The sequence below is a fragment of the Mus caroli genome, chromosome 10 (genome assembly GCF_900094665.2).
Source record: "Mus caroli chromosome 10, CAROLI_EIJ_v1.1, whole genome shotgun sequence".
NCBI lineage: Eukaryota > Metazoa > Chordata > Mammalia > Rodentia > Muridae > Mus > Mus caroli.
The window spans coordinates 15,918,162-15,943,806 of record NC_034579.1 but is presented as its reverse complement, the minus strand read 5'-3'; the positions used below and the strand labels follow the sequence as shown (position 1 = coordinate 15,943,806).

The 25,645-nt window shown below is 40.8% G+C and overlaps 1 protein-coding gene across 1 annotated transcript in view; it reads left to right on the top strand.

The window, feature by feature from the left end:
- Pex7 (peroxisomal biogenesis factor 7) overlaps window positions 1-25,380 on the top strand; it is a 50,538-nt gene extending 25,158 nt beyond the window's left edge. Inside the window, exons 8-10 of the mRNA XM_021174998.2 lie at window positions 721-776; window positions 16,029-16,128; window positions 24,481-25,380. Of these exons, the coding sequence (XP_021030657.1) occupies window positions 721-776; window positions 16,029-16,128; window positions 24,481-24,549 (225 nt within the window). The 3' untranslated portion in view covers window positions 24,550-25,380. The remainder of the gene's footprint in view (window positions 1-720; window positions 777-16,028; window positions 16,129-24,480) is intronic.
- Window positions 25,381-25,645: the final 265 nt, after the last annotated feature.

Here is a 25,645-nt window from a genome sequence, read left to right as displayed (position 1 = left end):
TGGTTTTTGTTTTGTTGGTTTTTTTTTTTCTTTTGGTTTATTCAAGACAGGGTTTCTCTGTGTAGCCCTGGCTGTCCTGGAACTCACTTTGTAGACCAGGCTGGCCTCGAACTCAGAAATCCGCCTGCCTCTGCCTCCCAAGTGCTGGGATTAAAGGCGTGCGCCACCACCGCCCGGCCTATGTTTTTAATAATGGTCTTATATGGACAGGTTTCAGTAGTAGACAGAGTTTTTCTGTATTTCAGATTTTTTGTGGGGACAAATTAAGGTAATATAGTAAAAAAATACTTGGCACGCTGTGTGAAGTGCTATTCAGGTACAGTTACAGGAATGGGAATGTGACTCAGCTGTAGATTGCTTGCTTAGCATAGAGGCCTGGGTGTGACCCCCATTAGCACATAACTGGGTGGTCCATGTCTGTAATCCCAGCACTTGGAAGCAGGAGGATGAGCGTTCAGATGACCCTCAGCAAGGTTGAGGCTGGCCTAGGCTTCATGAGACCCTCCTCCATCAAATGTAGAAAGCATGGTAGAAATCATCTCCGTGAAGCTTGCGGGATTTCTTTGGAGAATGTAAAAATAAAAGATCTTTCTATAAATGTCTATTTGAAAGGTCAGCTTAAGTGTGTAAGGCCTAGGAAGGTGCAGTGTGATAAGTGGTTGTGTTTCTGGGATGAAGTGGAGTGGCAGTCCATGACTGTCTGACTTTTCTCTCCTACAGTTTTCACCATTCCACGCCTCCGTGCTGGCCTCCTGCTCCTATGACTTCACTGTAAGGTACAGAGACCTCTCTAATACATCCTGTGTGCAACACTTAGTAGCATTTGTATGTGTGCAACTTCGCTGAGACCTGAGGGATTGCTTTACTAACAGTACGCACTTTTCCTGCCTTTTATTCTTCTTTCCTCCTAACAAGTAAGTCTGGAAGCCACACCCTCTTCTCCTTTGTGCTTGACAGTCTGTCCTTGCTTGTGTGAGGAAACTAAGTGTTGCGCTCTCATTGCCTGATTGCATTAACTACTCAGAGCTCCTCTCCCTTTCTTCTTAGAGTTTGTTCTGACAAAATTTCTGCTGCTTTTTTCACAATGTTTTCTTCTGACAGAACAGATTTGAAGTGATAGCTTAAGAAGAGATACACGTCTCTAACTTGCTTTTCTGGAGTGAGCCTGTGTAAGGATGCAGACAAATTGGGGAGTAAACTCACAGAACAGTCAGGTTGTGGTGTGGTGTGGGGTGTTTTGTTTCCTTTTGTGGGTCTTGCCTTGTGCACTGTACCTGGGAACTCCATGTGCAGCTGAGGATGACTTTGGACTTCTGATGCTAAAACTCTTATCTCCTGAGGCTGGGGTTGAAGTCATGTGCCACTATACCCAGCCACATTTTGTATTTAAAATCTGTATGCAGTAAGGAATGATTGCAGCGCTGTTAGTCTGCACTGATACTGGAGGCTTTAGAAGACAGGGACTGGGACGGGGGGGGGGGGGGGGGGACTTGTTGCTTGCCTGCCCTCCACCCAGCCATCTCCAGGCTGGAACTGCAGAGCTGTAGGTTATCTGCTGGGCCTTAGGGTTTTGTGTGTGGATCTTCAAGTCCATCAGTTGATTGGTGATCAAGCGTGCAAGAGTGAGTTCACTAAGTGGAGATGAACTGTGTGAAGAGAGCTGAGCAGGACACTGCGTTCATAGACTTAATGTTGGCAGGCAGATGGTGCACGCCACCAAAAGCAGGGGAAAGAACCCGGAGCAGCGCGTTCCAGAAGCTGCCAGGGAAGGATGGGTGCTGAGCAGGTGCAGAGGAGACCGAGTCCTCTCTGTGCACTCTTCTCACTGTGACTCAGGACAGTTCCAGATGAGGAGCTGTGGCTTTCCAAAGTTCTCAGTGTCTGAAACTGGTCACCTTTACCAACTGAGGCTGCATGCTGAGACCTTGTTACTCTCCATTGTACTGAAACTGATGATGTGTGATATTGTAGTATGTAAAATGTTGTATTTACTTATGCGTACCTCATATCTAACAGGAGCTGCAAGTCATACTTGTATAGTAGATCATAGTTGAGTAAGTCACATAAATTCTAAACCTAGTATATAATCTCATATTGTGGACTATCTGTTGTTTTGGTGCCTTAAAATTTGTTATTACATTTATTCATTTATACGAGTGTGGAGGATATGTGTGTAGAGGTTATAAGCTGCTTGGAGTTCCTAGGAAGACCAAGAGGTCAAACTCAGGTCAAGTCATCAGGCTTGGCAGCACGAGCCTTTTCTTGTTGAGCCATCTCAGCAGCCCTGTATTGTTGTTAATTATTTAATAAAGCTTGAGTAAAAACTTCAGGTTTTATTAAAAATATGGTTGAACTCCCTTTAGTGACTAAGCACTATGTTTCATAAAGATGGGCCTTGACTTTCGCTGGTTCTGCTTAAGACTTTTATTATTATGTGAAAGCAGTGTGTCTTCAACAGAAACTGTAATTTGCATCTTTTCCTAGGCTAGCAGTATAATCTAATACTCTCTTTAAAAACTTAATTAAAAAATTTAATTTTAGTAGCAATTATTTTTTGTTTTAATTAAAATTTTCTTAAAACATAATTACATTATTTTCTTTCTTCCTTTTCCCTTTTCTTCCCTCAAACCTTTCCTTTTTTTTTTTTTTTTTTTTTGGTTTTTCAAGACAGGATTACTCTCTGTAGCTCTGGCTGTCCTGGAACTCACTCTGTAGACCAGACTGGCCTTGAACTCAGAAATCTGCCTGCCTCTGCCTCCTAAGTGCTGGGATTAAAGTTGTGCACCACCACTGCCCAGCTCTTCAGACCTTTCCTATGTCACCTTGTCACTCCCTCTCAAAATTGTTGGCCTCTTTTTCTTTGATTATTATTGTTTTATATATACATGTGTGTGTGTAACAATATACATATATGCACATATACACATATATGTAACAGTACACGGTATATACATATAGCCTGCTGAATCTATTTAGTATGTCTTGTGAATATATAAGTTTAGGGCTGACCACTTTGCCAATCTTCTCTTTCAATGTTGGTCAGCAGGAGAAATCCAGAGCACTGTGACCCTGTAACGGCCAGGAGAAGCAGAGATTCAGTAGTGTGTTGTACAGCTGTGGTGCTATGTGGATTCAGAGTGATAAACACATTTGTGGGTGGTTGAGACAGGCTTTCCCTGTGTAGCCCTGGCTATCCTGGAACTTGATCTGTAGACCAGGCTGGCTTCAAACTCACAGAGCTCTGTCCACCCCTCCCTTCTGAGTGCTGGGATTAAAGTCATATGCTACTACCTCCCAGTGATAAATACATTTTAACTTACAGTATTTTCAACTTGTAATGGGTTTGCCAGGATATTGTCCCATTTTAATGCCATCTCTTTACATTGATTCTTTCTCGATTTCACCCAAGATAATACTAAGTCTAAAGTGTTTGATGATAGGGCTGTTGGGATGGCTCAGCAGGTAAAGCCTCCACCACGCCTGATGGCCTGAGTTCTAGCTCTAGTCCCCAGATGGTAGAATGAGAGCTGACTCCTGTAAGTTGTTCTCTGACCTCTTCATACAAGCCATCCCCAACAAATAAACAAATGCAATCCAAATGCAAACTGTTCCACAGTGCATTCCTGTGTGCTGTGAATGTTAGCATCAGAGGTCTCAGCATATTCCCTTCGCCTTTCACGCTCTCTGCTGGGCGAGTTCTTTATCCTGCCAAGCCGTCTGTGCGGTGCTAACAATGTATAGAGCGTGCTTTGAGTTTTAAGTGCTTGCTTTTTGTTTCATACCAAGTATATCAGGCATTTCATTAATAAAATGAGCAAATTAAGTATGTGGTACGTAACAACCTAAAAAAAGCCGTCCAATAATGACTTTTATTAGAAAGATCAATATGCTGTCTTTTATGTGGTAGCAAATATATTTCAAGTAGTTCAAATAGAATTTTCATAGTTGATAAAGCTAAAATGATCACGTTAGCCTCAGTTAACACCTCAGATTCTTGATATTTTCATAGATATTCTAACCTTCATAATATTTTTATATGTGGCCTTTGGTAGTAACAAATCAGCCCAAAGCTTATTTTGTTAAGATATGTATTTTAGCAAGAAAAATATGGTAAGAATATAACGCTATTGATATCAAACTGTGTGTATTCATGTTCTACATGGAGTCTCTCTTGACCTAGCAGTGTCAATGTTTCAAGTCTATTCAGTTACAAAATGATATAGATGTTGTGAATGGTTCACATTGTGTCTACCCCAGTCAGGAAGCTGAGACAGGACTGGGGCAAAGAAACCATAAGGCCGGCCTAGCAACTCTCTTGCTCCAGTGAGGTCCTACTTCAAGGGCCACCCTGTGCTGGGGTCCAAGTGTTCAAACATAGGAGCCTACAGAGGACAGTTACATTCAGACCATGGCAGGGAATGATAAAAAGGAAGACTGGAGAATAGAAGCAGGCTTAAGCCTTTCAGTTTTGTTGGTATAGCGAGAGATATGCAGTCATCAATACAGGTAGAGAGTAATTGAAGACATACTCATAAAATCATTAGGGTCAGCAGATACTCGGATGCCCTCATAGTGGAGCAGGGTGTATACGACTGCTAGGCATATAAACTTGAGCAAGTTACCTGAAAACTGTGTGGCTCGTATTCTACATTTGTAAAGTGGAGATGATGGAGCAACAACATGAGATTGTTGTGATGACTCAGTGAGCTGACACACACAAATGCTGACACACTAAGTGCTAAGTGTCCTGTTATTGTCAGCCTTAAAGGCAGAATTAGCAGTAACCAATTCAGGCAGAAAACAATCTGTCTTTGGACATAAGGGCCATTTCATCAGGTCTAATCTTCTAGGATGGAGTAGTCTCTTTTATTTTAAAGCAAGAAAAACAGTCAGCCTACACTTGGCCTTTTGTTGCTCTCTTCCCCTTGGCGTTGGGAGAGAAGTAAAACCAGGGACTAGTCCTGCTCCTTCACATCACTTACCCTTTAGAGAAGCTTGGGAACGTTTTCTGGGCTGAACATCTCTGAATGCAATGAATATGTGGACCTTTAGTCAGTTGACTAGGAGTGCAAGGCTGCCCCTTCCACTTTCCAGCCATGGATGAATGGAAAGGGTGACACCTTTGCAGGAATGCTTAGAGGTTCAATGAAGTAGTCCCCCAGATGTTCTTGGCACAGAGTTAGTGTCTAAAAAATAGCAGATGTTCTAAAATAGATGCTAATAGTAATAAGTTTCCTATTTTAAAATCTAAGTTCCTCAGGGAGACTTGAAGTATTAATCATTCATGCTTTACCTATCATTACATTAATAAGATAATTATATTGCTCAAAGCCACTGAGGAGCCGTGTGAGTAGGAACTTTTATTGCCCTGTGAAGGTGAGGTAGAAGTGAACCTAGTGCTGTATATAGATAGTGCAGCAGGAGCCAGAACAGGGTCGCCATGTGGCCATGGATGTGTGCAGCGTGTTAGGATGCAGAGCTAAGTGGCCATGTCTGTGTCTCACAGCTCGTACTTACCAATACTTATTGCATATTTAATATGTATTTGGTATATTTAAACGATATACTCAGTTATTTCATCAAGTTATATTTAATCTCTTATGCCATACATCTCCTTCAGCCTTCATTTCCTCCATAGTTTTTATGACATTTAAATGTAATTAAATAGAAGCCGTTCATATCATGTCTGGCACATATAAGATATTCAGTAAATTTTAGTTTTCTTTTTAAAATTTTGTACTTACATTCTACTTTTTTACAATAAATTATATCTAATGTTTATGATTAAAATTTATAAAGCCTAGTAAAATCACAAACAATGCAAAATGTCTAAAATTTATTTTTAAATGATTTAGCAAAAGTATTACACATATATGTATGTAAAGAGAGGAAGCTAAGAAAATATTGTAAATTTTTAATAGTTGTGAACTATTTAATAGTTGTGAACTAGAAGATGGTATTTAAATTATTTCAGTCTGAATTTTTGCATGGATTTATAATTTCAAAATAAAAAATTTCATGAAATAGTAAAATATTTACTCATGCTAAATATGATACTAAAATTGTTTCTTACTAATGCCTTTTAATAGTGTGACTTGATATTTAATTTGGAGTAAGATAAGAATCAGTTATTTTATTGCAAAGTAGGAGGATGATTTTTAATTGGATTTTGCTAACTTAGAATCTGGACAAAATGGATTCCCAATGAAATACCTTTATTACTGTCCCATTCCCCCGTGGGCTCTGCCTGTCTAGTGTCAGCTCTGCTGAGGTTGATGTGCTTTTGATCCCTGTGCTTATTAGCAGAGATTTCCACAGGCAGATTCTTCTTCTTTTTTCCCTTCCCCTAAAAACAAAAAAAAGGTCAGCCAAAGTAAACAGATAGTATAGCTGGCTGTGTACTTTGTCTCTCCAGCCGTTCATTCCCACTGTACCTAGCCCCTTGCCCATAGAAAGCTCAGGGAGATAAACAGACAAGAAGCAGGGCTGAGCTGCAGCCCTGTAGCATCTCACCACTGCCTGTGAGATAGTGTCTAATTCCTCCACAGCTTTCTTCCTGTGCCTAGCGGTATGATGTTAATGGTTAACCTTCTCAAGGCCTGCAGCCGAATTAATACAATGATCAAAGATGCATATAAATGCTACATCTTTGAAATGTATTAAACATTTCTGTCAGCCAAGCATATTTTTGTATGTTGCTGCAGTTGGATGATATCTCTGATATTAGGAAGGTATCTCAATGTAGTTGCCTTTGGCTTTTTTTAAAAAAAGGGTATTTGTTCCCTTGTTTATTTAATTCTTTCAAGGATACTTAGTTTTAAATGCATTTTGTGTTAACAGAGCACATTGTTTGATTTCAGGATAGAATTGTATTTTTTATTGTTTATCTCTAGTTAGTGGGATCTGCTAAATAAATGTTTACAAATGTAAGTAAACTTAAATTAAACAGCAAATTATGACAACTTTGGTTATCCTAATGATAAAAGCTCAAAAACATGATCTCACTTTAGTTATGTTTGAAGTAGGCCTTATCAGAACTGAATTGAATGCATCCTGTTTGAATGAGAAACTGTTTCTAAGGAGAAATTGCTGTTTTGTAGGGAGTAGAGTGGCCTGAAAGCCTTGGGGAAGTTGTACTGGGGACCCCATCAGTACGTGGCTCACACGGAGGTGTTTTCAGTTTGTCCTACAGTTACAAAATAACATGTAAATGCTATCAATTGTTAATTATTTCCCAGATGACATGTGTAAATCCTGTATCAGTTATTGCTGTATTGGAGAGATCTTTTCATGAAGTGAACTATAACTTTGTAAGTTAAATGCCACGTTAAAAAAATCAAAATAATTTCCTATAAAATGAGAGAACATTCATTAGTTAAAGAAGAACTTGTGAGACCTTTTGATTTTAAATACCCTGATTTTTGAATACAGAACATTTTCAGAATTCTTTAGTGAAACAGTTTTCTTTTTTTTTTTTTTTAATTTTATTTTTGTTGGTTTTTCAAGACAGGGTTTCTCTGTGTAGCCTTGGCTGTCCTGGAACTCACTCTGTAGACCAGGCTGGCCTCAAACTCAGAAATCCACCTGCCTCTGCCTCCCAAGTGCTGGGATTAAAGGCTTGGGCCATCACGCCCGGCGAAACAGTTTTCTTTAAGGATCAACCCAAGTGCACGTGTAGTCCGCAGCCTGACAACGAGCGTAAGATTAGATGGAGAGGGGGCAGGGGTGAGCCTTGGCTTAGTGCAGTGTGAAGCTGCTTTGAATTGTGCTCATTAGTTCCAGGGCAGGCGTTACGGATTTTGACAGATAATTTGCATGGCGGTTTTAAGAGTTCTGTTCTATAGTCTCAGTAAGGCAATGAAATAAGTTTTGTTGTGTGGGTTTCTGTTTTCTTAAGGCTATGCCACTTTGCCTTTGCTCTGTAGTAGAGTAAAGCTCATCTGAAAAAGAGACCAGGCTCAGTAAACTCTGAGTTAATATCTAGGACAGCGGGGTATAGTCAGAAGCAACAGTGAGAAGGCCTGAGGGTGACTGCCCGGGAACCAGGCTTCGGAGAGCTGCCCTGGACGCTGGGCCAGGGACCGCATCTGTGCATTGCACTTTTCAAGAGTACGGAGGTAGCTGAGCAGAAAGCCTTGGTCTTTCCTCCTGCTCGCTGTTTGCACAAGAGTGAGGCTGTTTACTTAGATCAACTGGGTTCTATGAGTCAGCTAGTCATAGTTTAATATGCTCCCAAAGCCCAGCAGCAAACAGTTCACGCTTGAGGTCTGTCCTGAAACTCCAGTTAGAGTGTGGCTTCAGTTTAGTGGAATGGACTATATAGAGTATAAACCATATGATTTACCTTACATTCAGCAGATTCTTGTCTTTCTGTTATTTAGGCTTGTGTGCGCCTGCATGTGCATGTGTGTGTAAACCAGAAACCCTTTGCAGGTAGTGGAAAGGGGAGGTGTTTCTCGGGTCTGAGGGAGGAGCTGAGGTCCTTCACTCTGTGTACCTGCTGCTGCGGCTTCCAGCCCCTCTTGGGGGGAGGGGCTTTCCTTTCTTTTCTTTATACTTCCATGTCCTGCCACAAGAAAAGAAACAGCATTGTTGATCTGCTTTTTCTGTGTTTCTCTCTTCATCTCTGTCTGGCTCCTCATGTCTCCTCTCTTATCCTGTCTGGCTCCTGGCTCCTCCCTATCTCTGTGCCCAGTGCCTGCTGAGTAGGGAGTTAAGGTAAGAAAAGAGAGCGGCTATAAGCTATACAGTCAGTCTACAACCGTGCAGCCCTGGTGGATGAATCCATAGCTGTTCAGCTTCACAGTGGGAACATTAAGTATTTCATGTGGTGTAGCTAAGGAACAGTCAGCCCAGCTGGGCAGTGGCTGTAAGTCTAATGTTTCTTACTGTTTAGACGTGATGCTCTTGCTAGAGAGTATCATCTGCTGCCTGTTGTTCTGCAAAACTCTCACTAGCTCTGAGTCCCACTTTCCCAGGGTAGTTAACAGTCAAATGTGCATAGGCTGTTCTTATGACATTACTGATCAAGATACTGATATTGATACTATTTCATAAGTGGGCCCATGACTTCATCTTGAGTCTTAGTGTTGGACTTTATGGGCCATTAAGCAGTCAACTTCTTTTGTTACCACAGGGATGTCCAGTTTCTTGAAATTCACTTGAAAAATAAAATTTTTCCAATTTTATTTCTTTTTACTAAAATATTTAAGATTGAGTTGCACAGAGTCATGAAAGAGGTCTCATGATTCTTTGTGCTAATACACAATGAGCTTTATGGGAACGTTTTCTTTACTCCTCCTGTTGAGATGTGGCATTCTTTATCCATCATCCTGCATGCCTGTGGACCGCAGCCATGAGCACTCCCAGAGCCAGCCTCCCATCAGCCTAATGGCTTTCTTTAATTCATCATGTACTCTAGGCTTGATGCTTGCTGTGATGAATGGGAGCTTGCCTCTTGAAAATATTGATCTGATTAAGGTTTTAATTGAAATATTATAATTAATTCATTTTGACAGAGAAGCAAAGTCTAGAATTTTTATAATGTTTCACCTTAAACATTTGTAAGCATGGTATTACTTCTGGATATTTGTGGCTGTTTAAAAGTCATCTTTGAAAACTGTTGAATAGTTTTCCAAAATTAATCGTTAATTTATTTAAACTTAATTTTTGTTACAGTTATTAGCTCCAGAATCAAAACCAAACGAAAAACCAAATAGCTTTCCGTTGGTGCCAATCATCGAGCATTAGATGCTGATAAGTATGGATGAATTTTACCTCGTTGTAAAATTGTTTCCTAGGCTATGACTTTTATCTCTAAGCTCCCCTAAAAGTGGAAAGAATAGTGGGCCCATGACTTCATCATGAGTCTCAGTGTTGGATTTTATGTGCCATTAAACAATCGACTTCTTTTGTAACCACAAGCATGTCTAGTTTCTTGAAAGTCATTGCAGAAGATGTGTTTGGTGACAGAAGGAGGTGAGCACTTGAGTTCATGCCAGCTAGCAAGAGACAGTGCAGCGGCTGAGAGAGAGCATGAACTGAGTGCTTACAAAGATACTAAACGAAGGAGGAAGTTTGTGAACTCTGTTATGGAAGTTTACATTTATGCTGGCTCATCATTTCCTTAGGGTGTTGGTTTTAAATGCAAGTTGTTTGACTAATGGAGTTTTGGCATGGGCTTTAGCATATGGAATTTTCGATGTTCGAGAAGGTAGGGGGAACTGAGTTGGTGCAGGCCTGTGTTAAGCTTCAGAGTACTCATCAAAGCTACCCAGAGAATCCTAGATGGTGCCTCTGCATGATCTCCTGAGCTCCCCTGACTGAGTAAAGAGGTAGCGGGCATGGTGTTAGGTTAGACCATGTGCTTTCGGAATCGCTGCTCATTAGGTAAGGTGTCGAGGACTGCGAGATTGTCCCTAGCTTAGTCCCTAAGCTGAGAAATGAACGTATACATCTGTACGTACTTTGAAATTTGGGTGATGATCAAAAACAGATGTATAAAAGCAGATGTGTGTGTGTGTGTGTGTGTGTGTGTGTGTGTGTGTGTGTGTCTTGAGACAGGGTCTCAGTGGAACCTGGTTCTCTGGATTAGGTTAGACTGGCTGCCATTGAGCCTCCTGACTTTGTCACCACCATATCATGTCTGGCTATTTACATGGGTCCTGGGAGTGGCACTCAGGTCCTCATGCTTGTACAGCAAACACATTACTGATTTAGCTATCTCCCCAGACCCTCAAAAGCATGTTTATAAATAACACAAAAGCACCATCCACAGTGCTACCTGAGTAACCTTGCTGAAGATAAAGTGGAGACTCAGACTTGGATCATCTTTATTTTTTTTATTACTGGGAAGAAGGAGCTAACATTGTATTTCATTGCTTTCTATTAATAACGTAGAAGAAAACAGCCTTGTAGGCAAAGATAATTCACATGAAATAACAGCGAGTTACTTTACCTCTGGGACTTTGTCTCTAAAATATTTGTCCCTCCCCAGAGTCTTGCTGGAGTCAAAAGAGTGTGAATAAGTTCTCATTTGTAGCGGTCTTGGGGCAGTGATACCCACAGTACCGTCCTGGGACAGCCACCTAACCAGCACTTGGGACTTGTTTCTTCCAAAACTTCTTGGGCAATTCCAGAGCCTTTCAATTTGTTTGTACTAAGTCCTCCAGGTGATTCTGATGTGAGTTTAAGTTTGAAAACTAAAAATCAGTGATTCAGTTGCTGGGTCATGCCTCCCTCTACAGTGGGGACTCAGTCATTGATTTTGTTTGTTTCGAGACAGGGTTTCTCTGTGTAGCCCTGGCTGTCCTGGAACTCACTCTGTAGACCAAGCTGGCCTCGAACTCAGAAATCCGCCTGCCCCTGCCTCTGCCTCCCTAGTGCTGGGATTAAAGGCGTGCTCCACCACCACCTGGCTATTTTTTTTTTTTTTTAACATTTCTTCTCACTTGATTTCAGTGTAGCCAGGGTTAAGAATCACTTTGTTGGCTTTTTCTTTCTACCTGAAAGTGCTCTTGGTCTAAGGGGAGATTTACCAATTCTGTGTCTGTTGAAGTATACTTAAGAAGCACTGCGTTTACATGGCGGCTCCTAAACTTAGTTCACTGGGCACCAGCATTTCCTAAGGTCAGCTTTTCCAGGGAAGGCACTGAGTTGGAATTTTCAGGCACAGATGGGGATGCATCCATGGCCTGTTATTTGGGTCTGTCTGTGTGCGGCTGGCTTCTGTTATCTGGTATGTGCTCAGTGTGCTCATTTGTCTTTTCATTCACCCCTGGCATCCTTTGGTGGACTGTGGAGCAGACACTGTTTCTCAGTGCTAGAGATTGAACCCACATGCCAGTTTAGTGCTCTCACCAAATAGTGTCAGACACTTTTATACATGCAAAAGGTACAAAGACTAAGACCTTGTCCCTCAGTTGAAGGAGCTCAGAGGCTACGAGAGGATGCTAGGTCTGTAAATTAATCCACAGACCCAGAAACATGGCTCATTCTGAATTTCTCTGTTCCATTAACCATCCCACTTATTCTACTTAAATCTACCTCTAATCCATAGCTTCTTCGATCACTGCTTTCTCCAAATGAGCACTGTCAACCTAGGCTACAAGAGATAGTCCGACTGTCGGCGGCTTCTCATACAGCACCTTCCTTGCCCCTGAGTCTGAATGAAGTGACATTTGTTCTTTTTCTGTATTCTAGAGACTTGACCGTTAGCAGCACAAGTGGAGTAGATTATGGTGGTGCCATGTATTTAAAACTGTGAAACACAGCTATACCTAATGCACGTGCACCACATAGAAAGTACCCAAAGCAGGCCCTTGTCTTTTCCGGTGGCAGCAGAGTCAGAAAGAGTTGATAGCCAGCCCATAGGCCGCAGTGAGTCAAGGGAAAAAGAGTGCTTTAAAAGTTGTGCTAAATTCACCTCTTGCCTAAACTTCACAAGTGTTACTATAGATATTTCAGATTACATCTCAGTGAAACAAACTAGCTCCTGCTTAATTCTTAAGATCATTTTGATATTCTATTTAATAATGCTTTATACTTGCTTTGTTAAAGGACAGTGGAGTCAGAAGGCAAAAAGTAACTTGTAATATAATCTCCCATTTAAATGAAAAATGCTCCACAGCTCTGTCATATTGCAATCATTGGAGTCTTGTCCTGTATTTACTTCCCATCAGAGAGCTTAAATAGTCGGTGATTTTATCAGCCAAGAGACAAAAAGGCTCCAAGTACTGTATATGCTGCACCAAAACAAGCATTGCACTGGAAACAGTGTGCCTTATCTGCCCAGCTAATGGTGTCTCTGCGCGACTCCTACCAGAAGAGAACAGCCCCTGTTCTGCTGTGCTGAGTCCAGAAGAGGGTTGCAAGGAAAGAGCAGGCTGCTCACTTCAGTAAGGAGTCCTAGAGAAACACACTCTGCCGCTCATAGCTCGTGTCGGTTGACTGGAGTTGAGTGTATCCATTCTGGAAGTGCACATGCCGGAGCACCCACCATGGCTGCTATTACAAGTAATTTTTCTCTTATGAAAACTACTTACAATTTGAAGATAATCATAGTCTGCTGGCATACTGCCTAGTCTGTTTTTTTTTTTTAGATATACCACATTTAATGATATTTTAAAAATACATTTTAGTGTACCAAAAATAAATTTAAATTGCAGTATTAGTGTATGTGTGTGTATGTATGTATATATGTATATATATGTGTGTATCTATACATAGATACATACATATCTATATATGCATATGTGCATGTGTGTGTGTGTGTGCGTGTGCATGTTTTTTAACTTTCTTGGCTCTTGTTTTCCTTGAGAAAATTGAAGCTTCAGAGGTAGGGTGTAGCATAGCATACTTGTCATCCCAGCACTTAGGAGATTAAGACCAGCCTTAGGCTGGAGAGATGGCTCAGCAGTTAAGAGCACTGACTTCAATTCCCAGCAACCAATGGTGGTTCACAACCTTCTATAAAGGGGTCTGATGCTCTCTTCTGGTGTGTCTGAAGACAGTTATAGTGTACTCGTATCCATAAAATAAATAAATAATTCATTAAAAAAAAAAAAAAAGACCAGCCTTAGATGCACATTTAACTCAAGGCTACCCTGGGCTACATAAGACTGTCCCAAAAAACTGAAGGGAAACAAAAACGTGGCAGAGAGAAGAAAGGAGAATCACAGCTCTCCCTCCACGGTTGGCCACGGTTGGCCACTGTCCTGTTGCTGTTCTGAATTACAGCCTCTCTTCATTTTCACCTCAGGGCTTCTCATGTGTGCTTCTGAGATACTTTGGTAATGACAGGTTGTTTTGGCGTTTTACTTTGAGGCTTTTAGTTTTTAAAATTATAGGAACTTTTAATGTGAATTTTGTTTGAGGTCTTTTTTTTTTTCTTTTAATAAACTCACGCAAATACTTGATTGATACTCCTGAAGTTTGGTGGCTCAGACTGGGTTTGGAGCTCCGAGGCCTGCAGGGCCCATTTGGTTGCATACTGAGCACATCCGACCGACGGACGCCTAAAGTCTCTCAGCCTCCTCGTGCTTGCAGCCCTGTCTTAGGCCTTTGCAGTATACGACGCCCACTCTTGTTCTCAGGCAGCATTACCTTAAGTGGCTCACAACAGCAATAACAGAATTGTATTCCTGGGTCCTGTAGCTCATTATTCTCTCTGAAGACTTGTAAGAAGTTTACCCTTTATATAAAGATGACTTAGCTTACCTACTATTGAAATAAACCTAACTCCACAGTGAAATCAAAGAGCCGAGTACCCTGATTATACAGCTGACCACTAAAGATCCTTTGGGGGATGCCATTGACTGACAAGTGGCAGCTGGTGGCACATCTCTGTGTATTCAAGAGGTCTCAATAACATTTTCATTATATAAAGGTAATCTAGTCTATAATTTCTCAAACCGAGAGTTTCCTCCCGAGTGAGCAGTGTGCTTACACATGCAAGCCCAGGGCCTGATGACGTGTTTCTTTCCCGGTGGCCGCTAGAAAGCTTAGCATCTTCAAGCTTCTTTCTGTCAAGCACATACAAACGACTTCATGGAATGTATTGCTATTTATTAATCTCATTGACCGGTCCAACTTACTCTCCTACCTTTAACTTTCCCTTAATTCATTTTTGTCATACTAAATGCATATTTTAAAAATCATTATGAATGGTTGGAACATTTTGAATACATATGCAAAATCATCTGATTATTGTCTCAAAAAATGCAAATTAGTGTATAACTAGTTTTTAGAAACAAAACTGTACAGTTACAAGTTTACTTATAATATTTGCTTATATAAACATCATTAAGATTCAGAAAATTTGATCTTTGTACAATTCACTGTCTAGGAACAAGTATGCAAAAACAAGAAAACTACATTAGCATTTCTGAGGTCTGTGGCTTGTACCCTCAATTTATCTTGAAAAGACACATTTTCAAAAGCAAAATCCTCTTCCTAAATATTCTGTAGCTCTCAGTAATCAGATAAATGAGCTATTTGTTTAGTATCTCTCTGCTACCCACACAGGAGATTATCCATAGCAACAGTCCTTTTCAAAACTTAATAAGGCCAGCACTGTGTTTATTAGGGAAATAATACCACCAGGTTAAACAAACCGTGACTGTTGGTTTTGTATGTTTGCTCTCTTTCAGAGAGCCCAGCCCAGCCTCCAGCATGTTGCATACTGTGCATCGTTAGAAAAGCTGAATTATGAGATGATGCCTAGGATGCTGGTGTGGTTTATAGTGTGTTTAGAATAAATAAAAAGATGTTAAGCAGACAAAGCTTTAGAAAGCTCAAGTACTAATTTCTACATTGAAAATAGAGAAAAATTTTCTGAACAACAGAAATCAGAGCTGCATTATGGTAAATATTGTCATTCTCAGTTTATAAAGGAGAAGTAGAATATAAAATAGTGGCTTGACTCTGGAAATGACGCTCATTGGGAATCTCTAAGAAAGGCTAGGCCTGAAAAGAAGGTTTCAGCATTTACAGTGATATTCACAAGAGAACAGATTCACTTTAAAGAACTTGAATTGCTGTTGAAATGTAAATTAAACCTAAGTGCTTTTCATATTACTTGTTAAGAAATGAAATAGAGTTTAAAAATCACAAAATGTTAAGAGTTCATCTAATCCAATATTCTTGTTTTCCAGACATGATTGCTTTGAGAAACACCTAGGAACGGGAAGCACTGTTTCTCATCCCAAATGACCTTCAGAGTTTAACATTTTTTTTTTCTAAACAAAAATGTTCTAAACTTCCATTTTATAAGCTATCAAAATGAGAACACAGTAATTTTTAAAAAAAACTTGGCAGATTAGTAATTCTGTTTTGTTCTTTGAGCTATTAGAATGGGGTATATACTTTCCTTAATAGATGTTTTATGTAAATCAATGGTGGGACGGGCATTGATGAGTTAGTTGTGCCTGCTGTGATAAACTCTTTTCTATGCCATATATCTACTTGCTAATAGAAGGGTTTTAGCAATTGTATTTTCTTTTTCTCCCTCTCCCTCTTTATTGTCACAGATTCTGGAATTTTTCAAAGCCTGATCCGCTTCTGGAAACAGTGGAGCATCACACAGAGTTTACTTGTGGCTTAGACCTGAGTCTCCAGAGCCCCACTCAGGTAATGGATGCAGTTTCATGGACTTTCTACGTGCACAGTTAATAAGCAGCTCTGACATGGACCCTGGGGCCCGTAGGGTGTGCACTCAGCAAACCTGACGTCTCTGCCTGTGAGTGAGTGTGAGAGGGCAGGGAACAGAGGAGGAAGAGAGTGTCTCAGCTTTCCTCAGAAGGTCTATCCTGTGTGTCCTTGATGATCTGGGTAATAAATGTGGGGAGGGAGGGAAGGTTTGAGTTCTCTAACAGGAAACGGAACCTTTCCTCCAAATGTCCTGTCTAAAGTGCTGGAGACTTTGGTTTCTCCCTGAGGCTGGGGGAAAGGGAAGAGGAAAGGGGGATGGATGTTCTGTCCCTGGAGCTTGGCAGCTCGGACCCTGCAGTCCTCCTCTCAGAACAGGGCATCGACAGCTGACAGGCTGTCTCTGTCTGTACTGTCTCCTCATCCCCACACCCCGGCCCAATGGGAGGCCTCACACAGAACAAAGCAGGAGAAAATTTCTCTTTCAGTCAGTAAACTAATATTTCTTCTTCTGTCCTTTTGAGAACTTGAGATATTTTTTTAGAGTTCATTAAGAGGCTGTTTTAGTGCTACAAGTTGTAAAGTCAGGTCAGAAATAGCCTCACAAGCTCATATGTTAAGTGGTAAGGTGCTTGACCACACGTGGACATTCTAGGCTGATTAAAGACTTTCACTTCTGTGCTAAATTTTAGAGGTTAAAAAGAAAAAAAATCCCATTTTTCACTATTATATCCACAACCACACAGCCTTATTTTACTTTACATACTTAACAACACAGTTCTTTTTAAAATAGTTCCAATAAGCTTTTGAATATTCACATTATCAGCAAAATAATTGTTTTAAATTGGCTTAATAACCTATTAAAAAAGAAAATGAAAGAGAATTGTCTTTAGTGTAAATATAATGTGTCTTAAATAATCTAGTTCCTTTTCTGAAAAACATTGGTTATTGATAGTTGAAGAGAAGGTTGTTGTATTTACTTGCTATTATACCATTGAGACATGGCAGTACAAAAGGGTCAGACACAAATGTACATTGAGAATCCACTGATACATAGTTTTATTACCTGTTCTCTGTAGATGCCTTCCAGAACTGTGATAACACCCGTAGCTCCTCTCTGTCCTTGCTTCTGGTAGTTCTTCATGCCAGCCTGAAAAATATCCACTGTTTCCTAGATCTCCTACAGTCCGGAGTTATTAAACCTGACCAATCAGAGGTTTATAAATCAACTAGAACATACATCCTTAAACAATTAGAGATTTTATTGCAAGGCATCTATTTGTCTGTAGCTTGGCAATTGATGTGTGTCAATAACATTTGGTTAACCAAATTTCATTTATACTAAGGAAGTGTAGTTGTTGTTGAGAGCATCTAGGAGTGAAGAAGCAGGGATCTTTACCTTGTAATCCATAATTCAGATGTGCCAGACAGGAGACCGTAGCAATAGGATTACTTCCTCTCATATGTCCCTTCAACATACATTTTCATATGCAGAACCTTGTGGAGGTACTGATTGGAGACATTTGAGGAGGACTACAAATAAACATGCCTCCTGCCATTATAAAGAAGTTAGTCTGTTAAGTCAGACCACTGGGCGGCTGTGATCCGTCTGGGAGGGGTATAATTAGGATGGATATTTGCCTTAAGAGACGCAGAGGAACTGAGGCTTACCTCAGATCTTGCTGAGTGAGCAGATATTGAGGACATGAAGAGTCAACTGACAACGATAACATTGTCAGGGAGCAGCTAACACAAGAGATAAAAAAAATGCATCTCTTCCTGCCTTACAGTATTAGTTTTTAAATGCTAGAATTTAAAAATTTGTAGGGGCTTACTTACCATATTTTTAAAATGCTGAATGTGAGAGAATTAAAGAATTTTATATTTTTCCTATATATGTGTTCAGATTGTTAAAACAAAATACCACAGGCTAGGTAGCTTTATTTTTGCTAGACCAGAAGTCCTAGCTAAAGGATCAAGGTCAGTTTCTGGTGAAGGCTCTCTTGCTGACTTGATGGCCACCTTGGGAAGGACATTGTGGCTGGAGCCTAGAGAACAAGATGGAAAATGATGGGACGCAAGAAGAGTTGGGAATTGTATGAGGGCATACAGACCACACTGGATTTGTTAAAAGAACAGAAATGGGTAAAATTTGATTTGTCTTTGAAAGACAATTCTGGTAGCTGTAGGCTAATAGACTCTAGGTAAAGTGAAAGCTAGGATGCCAGCTTGTAATCTCTTGAAATTACCTAGAGGAAAAGAATATTGGTGAGTTAGAATCCTTGAGATGGAAAGACTGATAATGTACTAGACTGAACTGTGTTCTACACACTGGGACTTTCCTATGGTTCTACCTAAACCTTTAAAGATAGAACAATGGTGGTCACTAATGACAATGGGCAGAGGGTCAAGGTGTCCGGCCCTTGGAGGGCAGGAGGACAGTGGTCTGATCTTGGGAGCTTGGAGAAGAGCAGGCAGTATGAAATAGAACAGTTAAGACATTTGCTTCAGAGGCTGGGGGATGACCCACTGAACCAAGCGTTTTCCATCAAAGAATAAGGGCCTGAGTTCAGATTCCTAGACCCCAAGGGCAGCCCCAAGTAGTAGTGTGTATCTGTAATCCCAACACCCTGACAGCAAGGTGGGAGGCAGAGGCAGTGGAGTCTACAGAAGCTCTCAGGACAGCTAGCCTGGCCTCTGCAACAGTGTGTATCTCAACAGTGAGACTCTGCTCACCCACAGTAGAAGGGGAAGATTAATACCCGAAACTGTCCTCCAACCTCTGTGTGTACCTACAATCGTATATCCACACATATGCCATGTTCATGTGCACACATATACACAGGTTTGTTTGAGACATCTCATTTTCGGTATTTAAATGGGGTATCTGGTAGACAGATAAGGCTTGTTCATGGGGGATAGTTTATAAGCAAATAGACACCATTGTAAAAAACATCATTCTTCTGACTATAGTTAAAGTTATCATCTGAAGGTAATTGTAACAAAACCAACTCTCCAGCATTTACTTGCTTTTAATGTGCCTTTAACTGGAATGGGCTAGACCATTTACACAGTTGTTGATAGGATTGCTCTTACAGGTTTTTACATGCAAGAGCAGATAATAAATATAAATGTATAAAACCTTTAAGACATTTAGAAAAAGGGGTAGTTGGCCAAAAATTTTAAGGGAGGATGAAATAGTTATCTCACTGTAATAGCCAATATAAGACGAAAGCACCCCCTCTGTAGTAAAGACACGACAGAGGATGCCCACCCTTACAGTTTCTGTTTAGAATATTTTTGGAAGTCTTAGCCAGAGGAATTAATCAGGAAAGGGAAATGAAAAGCCCTGGGGATGGAAAGACAGCTCAGCAGTTATGACGAGTGTGGGATGCCTTTGCAGAGGCTCTGCAGTGGGTCCCACTGATGGCTCAGAGCCACCCATAGCTCCAGTTCCAGGGAACCGATCCTCTTTTAACCTTCAAACACCCAGTCTACATGTGACACACGGCATACACTCAGACAGAACACTCAAACATGTAAAATAAGTACAGTATCTAAACTGAAAAGGAAAAGAAAATCCTCTCTCTTCCCAGATCATTTGCTCTTGTATGTAAAAACCCGCAAGCCCAATCAATCCTATCAACAACTGTGCTGTAAATGGCCCATGCCAGTTAAGGGCCCATAAAAGCAAGTGAATGCTGGAGAGTTGGTTTTGATTAAGACTTTTGAACTATTAGACTATTATTGAAGAAAAGATGTTCCAACACTGAGTCCTAAGACCCACTTACATTCTGTCTTTTCTTTCATGTTCTTGCCATACTCTTCACTGTAAATTTATGCTTTTTCCTTTCCATTTTATTTATATTTTGTTTTAGACAGTAACCTTTCTTTTCTTTCAAGCTAGGATGATGATCTCAACCAATATTTATCCTTTCGTCACATATGTAACTTTAGTAGAGTTAGAACACATTTGGTTTTCTTCCTCCAAGTTCTGCTGTGGTTCAAACTAGGGCCTAGCTGGGCGGTGGTGGCGCACGTCTTTAATCCCAGCACTTGGGAGGCAGAGGCAGGTGGATTTCTGAGTTCGAGGCCACCCTGGTCTACAAAGTGAGTTCCAGGACAGCCAGGGCTATACAGAAAAACCCTGTCTCAGAAAACAAAAACAAAAACAAACAAACAAACAAAAAAACAAACTAGGGCCTAACAAATGTGGAACTGTGGGTCTCCCTGCTCTGGGTTCTATAGTCCTGTGAGTGTGTTCTGTGAAAAACTCTCAGGAGGCAGATCAGCTTTACTCAGGGTGATTCAAGGCTTATAAAGTTTTGGGGGACTAAGGGTAGGAACATCCAGGATGGGCACAGGTCATTGGCTGGGAGGCTTAGGGTACCTGGAATGCCTCATTAGCATGGGGAAGCACTTCAGGAATCCCAGGTACTGGCTGAACAGGTTTTGTCAGGAGAAGGGAAATTGATCCTGTCATCTAATTGAGGCTATAGGTGGGCTTAGGATTCTCCAGACAAAGTCGGAAGGAAAAGCCCTTCCGATGAAGGGAGTCTCGCTTATTGCTCTGAGGCCAGAGGCTACCCCATCAGTTTTCCCACACTGAACAAGCACTCCCTCCCCCTCTCTCTCCCTCTCCTCTTCCCCTCTTAAGGGTTCTCTTTTAGTACTTAAACTACTCCACAGTTTAGTGGCCTCAACCAGTTTGCTCTCTGCTCATAGGGTTGTGAGTCAGCAACCTGAGCCTATCATTTCTTTGTGTTGTCTCACTTGGGGCCCTCACATGGTTCCTGACAGTTGGCAGCTTAAATAGAGCGTGGTGACCTGTCTGTCTGTCGTGATCTTATTCACATTTGTCTGGTTGCCATCTAGACCATGAGTCCTTTGGAGAAGCTCAGCTTCATCTAGCCATTGTATGCTTCTAAGAGAGCAAGTGCAAAAGATGCAAAGCATCATGGGACTAACCTCGGAAGTCACATACCACTCTGTTCTGGGGCTTGAGCTTTAAGGAGCTGGAAAGAGTTTGTAGTTAAGTAAAGTTTGCCATGCTCTCCATTATTGATGGCTTTGATGGCTAAAGTTAGTTTTGATGTCCTTTAATTATCCTTCTTATGACGTGTGGCCACTGGTTGCAAGCCAGTGAAGTTTTACCCTTTGTTCATATTTTATTCTCTTAGAAAATACCTCTCTCTTGCAGTATCTTTCATACCCACTCAAAAACGTCTTTTTTTTTTTTTTTTTTAATGTTTTTTTGTTTCTTTAATTCGAGGCATAGAACTAGTTTGGCCCTGAATTCACAGCAACCATGGCAAGATTTTCTCAATTGCACTTGGTCAATTAGCATGAAAACAACAGGTTTCTCGAAAAGTCATACTTTTTTTTTTTTTTTTTAACCTTGTGATCTTAACAGGACCTTGCTGATGTTATCTGTGAATTGAGTATTTATAATCTTCATTCTTCTTAATGTCTCTATTCTTAAAGATCTGAGAAAATAGGTCCAAAGGCGGTCTTACACCACCTTTCTTCTTGACAGTGTTAAGATCTCTTTAAAGGTTTAGAACCTGACAAATAAAATGTCTGCAGTCCCTCTTTAAGGATAATTGCTGAGAGGAACTCTCCGTCTTCCCTTGTTAACTAGCTTACTGACCTGCACTTAAGACATTTTTTTCTTTGATATTTTTCTCTCTGATCATGATTCATACAGTCCTTGCGTTTTCTTTCTTCCTTTATCCTTATTATGTCTAAATGGGAGAGCCCTTTTCTGTTGTGAGGTCTGTGGTACTTGGCCTGTAATATGACCGCTTATATAACTGAATTCTCTTTATATATTAATTTATCTTTAGAACTCCTTGTTCTCTGTAGCGTTAGTCCTGATCTTTTGCATGCTCACTGACTCTTAGTTCCCAGAGTGTAAGCCAGGTGCAGATCTGTGTATGTTTCTCTACACATTGCCTCCACAGTTCTTTCTTTGGGAACATGGGCATTATTACTTCATTTCAGTTTATCATCTCTACATATCTAATAAACATTAACTGTTTTCTCATGATGAAATTCCAGTAGTTACATTCGAAAGATACGTGGTCTCTCTAGAAAGCACTACTATATAAATAATGGAGTATTAGTCATTAGAAAAAGATTTAAACTTTGAATTTGAGTATAAGCTTTCTAATTTAAAAAATGGCACATTTACCTCACAAGCATAAGATGTAGAATTCAGCCAACAAGCATCTGAGTTAAAAACCTCATCCAGGTGTTTGTGACACACACCTGTAATGTCAGCACGCCAGAGCAGAGAAGCAGGAGGTTTGCTGCCCATATGAGTCCAGTCAGGATTACATCCTGAGACCCTGTCTTAAAGTCAAAGAATGAAAACCATACTTCACCCTGTGAAAACGATGGAGTGATTCTTTACAAAAGGGTTGCACGTTGAACTTGGAGACCCGTGTCTCTCATATGAATGTACTAGACAAGGACCAGATGTCACCTTAAGTTGTCACTTAGTAGCTTTCCTGCTTTGCCCACCAGGATCTGCTGCTGGCCACGCTAGGCTTTGCAGTCTGTGATCTGGTCAGCTGTACTGTCTTCCAGTAAACGCCCCACTTTGTACACCTTGAGGCAGCTTACGTTCTAACCAGTGTCTGTGTCCTGAGTGAGGTGGGAGAGTGGGAAGCAGATAGCACACATCTGTCCTCTTGGACCAGTCTCCCTGCTTTAAAACCCAGTCACCTTAAACACCTGGCTGGAGCTAAGGAGCTGTGGATGCCAAGTAGTCAGTGGGAGCTGGCAAGTTCTCTTGTCTCTTCCGTGGTAAACTGTGCGGATAGGTGGCTCCAGAGTTTGATTAAATATCCTGCTTAACACAAGATAGAGCTACCTCGGAGGAACCTCTGTTAAGAGGGTGCCTCAGTCAGATTGCCTGGTTGCTAGTCTGTAGGATATCTTTTTGATTAATGATAGATGTGACAGGGCTCAGCCCACTGTGGGTAGTGTTACCCCTTCTCAGGTGGTCCTGGGTGGCATAAGAAAGCTAAGCCACAGGGAGCCAGCCAGTCAGCAGCATTTCTCTATGGTCCCTGCTTCAGTTCCTTCCCTCAGGTTCCTGCCTTTTAGTTCCTGCCCTGACTTCCCTTCATGCTGGACTACAAACTATAAGCTAAAATACACCCTTTGCTCCGTGAAGTTGCTTTTGGTCAGTGGTTTATCACAGTCATAGAATGCAGGACAATACACCAGCTAATCTTAGTCCCCATCCCCAGCCAGGGAGCTGGGCCCGAGTCCTGCCCTGCTTTTTGCTGGTATCCCTTCAGCTGTGCTGTTACGAGTGCTATGATGTTGGGTGTTCCTGCTCTTTTGAACAGTCTAGTTTCATTGGCCTGCCACTTCTTGTTCACTATCTCCTGGTAAGGTATTTTCCTCATTTACATTTCCAATGCTATCCCAAAAGTCCCCCACAGAGGTCAGAAGAGGAGGTCTGACTACTTAAGTTTCAGATGGTGGTGCACTGTTGTAGGTGCTGGGAAGTGAGCCTGGGTCCACCAGAAGAGTAGCCAGTGTTGCTAACTGATAAGTGGTTGCTCCAGCCCCTGTTCTCTGATGTTTTAGTTTTGAACTCTATTGGACACGTTTGTTTCATTCCTATCTTTGGGTCTGTGTAGAATGTTGCCTAGTAGTTGGCACACAGGAGTGCTAAAATATTCACCAATGTCATTGATCTCAAGCACTCTATCTGTGGTGATATGGATATGCCATGGCTATATTTACCTAGTTTTGATTAAAAAAAAAAAAAAAAAAAAAAAAAGCTATAGCTCTGTGAAGTCTTGGTGCTAGCCCACGGGATATGCTAGGGTGTGTTCCAGACTGACCTCAGGTGAGCCATTTTGTGGTTTGAAGAGCTATACCTTGTGCATCCACTGACACCCAGCTTATACCTTCTGCCTGTATCCAGATCTCTCCAAGTATTATGGCCACGTGCTCTTCTTTGTTCCCTCCCTATGTCTTTACTGTCAGGAACATGTTAAGCTGTCTGTTGAGCAAGTAGCCTCTTTCTCAGGCTCACACTGCTTTTCAGCACTGTCTCAGGAGGCAAGAGCCTTTGTACCTCTCCAGCGAGGGAGGAAACGTGCAGGCACTTTCAGTCAGGTGGAAGCAGTCCCCAGAATGTATCCTAAAAAGAAAAAATAGCTTTCAATCAGAAACACAGCCCTGTGTATTGTATTTAAAATTGTGCTTGCTTGTGGACAACTTACATGCCAGGTGATCAAAGCTTGCATCTGCTGCTAGCTTTGAATTTTGTGTTCTGCATGTTTTTCTGACTCTGTTTGTGTTTTGTAGGTAGCAGACTGTTCCTGGGATGAAACCATAAAGATCTATGACCCTGTTTGTCTCGCGGTTCCTGGTTAAGACACGCTGCTCTAGTCAGAAACAGATAGTGACTGGTGGACTACTTACTTAGCATCAGAGCACTAACTACTGAAAGGGTAAAATTGGGCCTTTATATGTACTGAGATTTCACAATTCTCAAACTTACATTTTGAGGCATCTGATAAAGACATTGTGTCATATTGTAGTCCTGGTACATAAACCATGTTTTCTGGAATCCTAAAGAATAATTGTTGTTATAATATATCTTGTAATGTCTATTAAAATGTTATCTCTATATTGTAAAATGACATAAAATATGGGAGGTTAGTAGATTACATGGACAGTAATATATTTTATTATTAATTTGTCATTTTGGATGTACAATATAACCACTCCTGTTGATAAAAATCAAAATAAACCACATTTCTTGATCATATATCATTTATGGCATGTCAATGAGGTTGCCTTTTTAGAATGTACTGTTTGTATGGACATAATTTTATATTTAATGTAGCTGCAGCTGATGGTCATAAATGAACGCTAGCACAGATGTAAGTTACTTGGAAGGCACCTATTGAGTGCCACATTTGCCTGCATATATACTCAGTGGCATTCTCTCAGGATTGCTGAGCTGTTAGCTGGACAGTGCTGGGAGCTGAGTTTGTTTTGAATGCCTTATATCCACATCTTCTTAGGTACTGGACCCAGGACTTCTCTCTGTTAGCTAAGCATGGTTTCACATATCTATAATCCCAGGCTTTGGGAAGCAGAGGCAGGAGGATTGCAAGTCTTGGGTCAGTCTGAGCTACCAAATGAGACCCTGTCCATCTCCTAGTGTAAATGAATAAATAAACTCATTAATTTAAAAAATGCCTATTGAGCCAAAAGCATTTGATCCTACAAAGGCTTCTAGTTATAGCCCTTTATGGTGGCTTTAAATTATACTTTTTAAATATTTAATGAAACATTATAAATATTGACTGGGAAAGGTTAAAGTTGAAAAATTAGTAAAACAAAACATTTTGTATAGCACTTGTTTGTCAAATATGCTTTATGTAAATGGCAGAAATTATAGTTCTTAAGCTTTTGGGAATGTTAATTTTGTTAATACTTATTTTTAGTGTGAATGTATGTG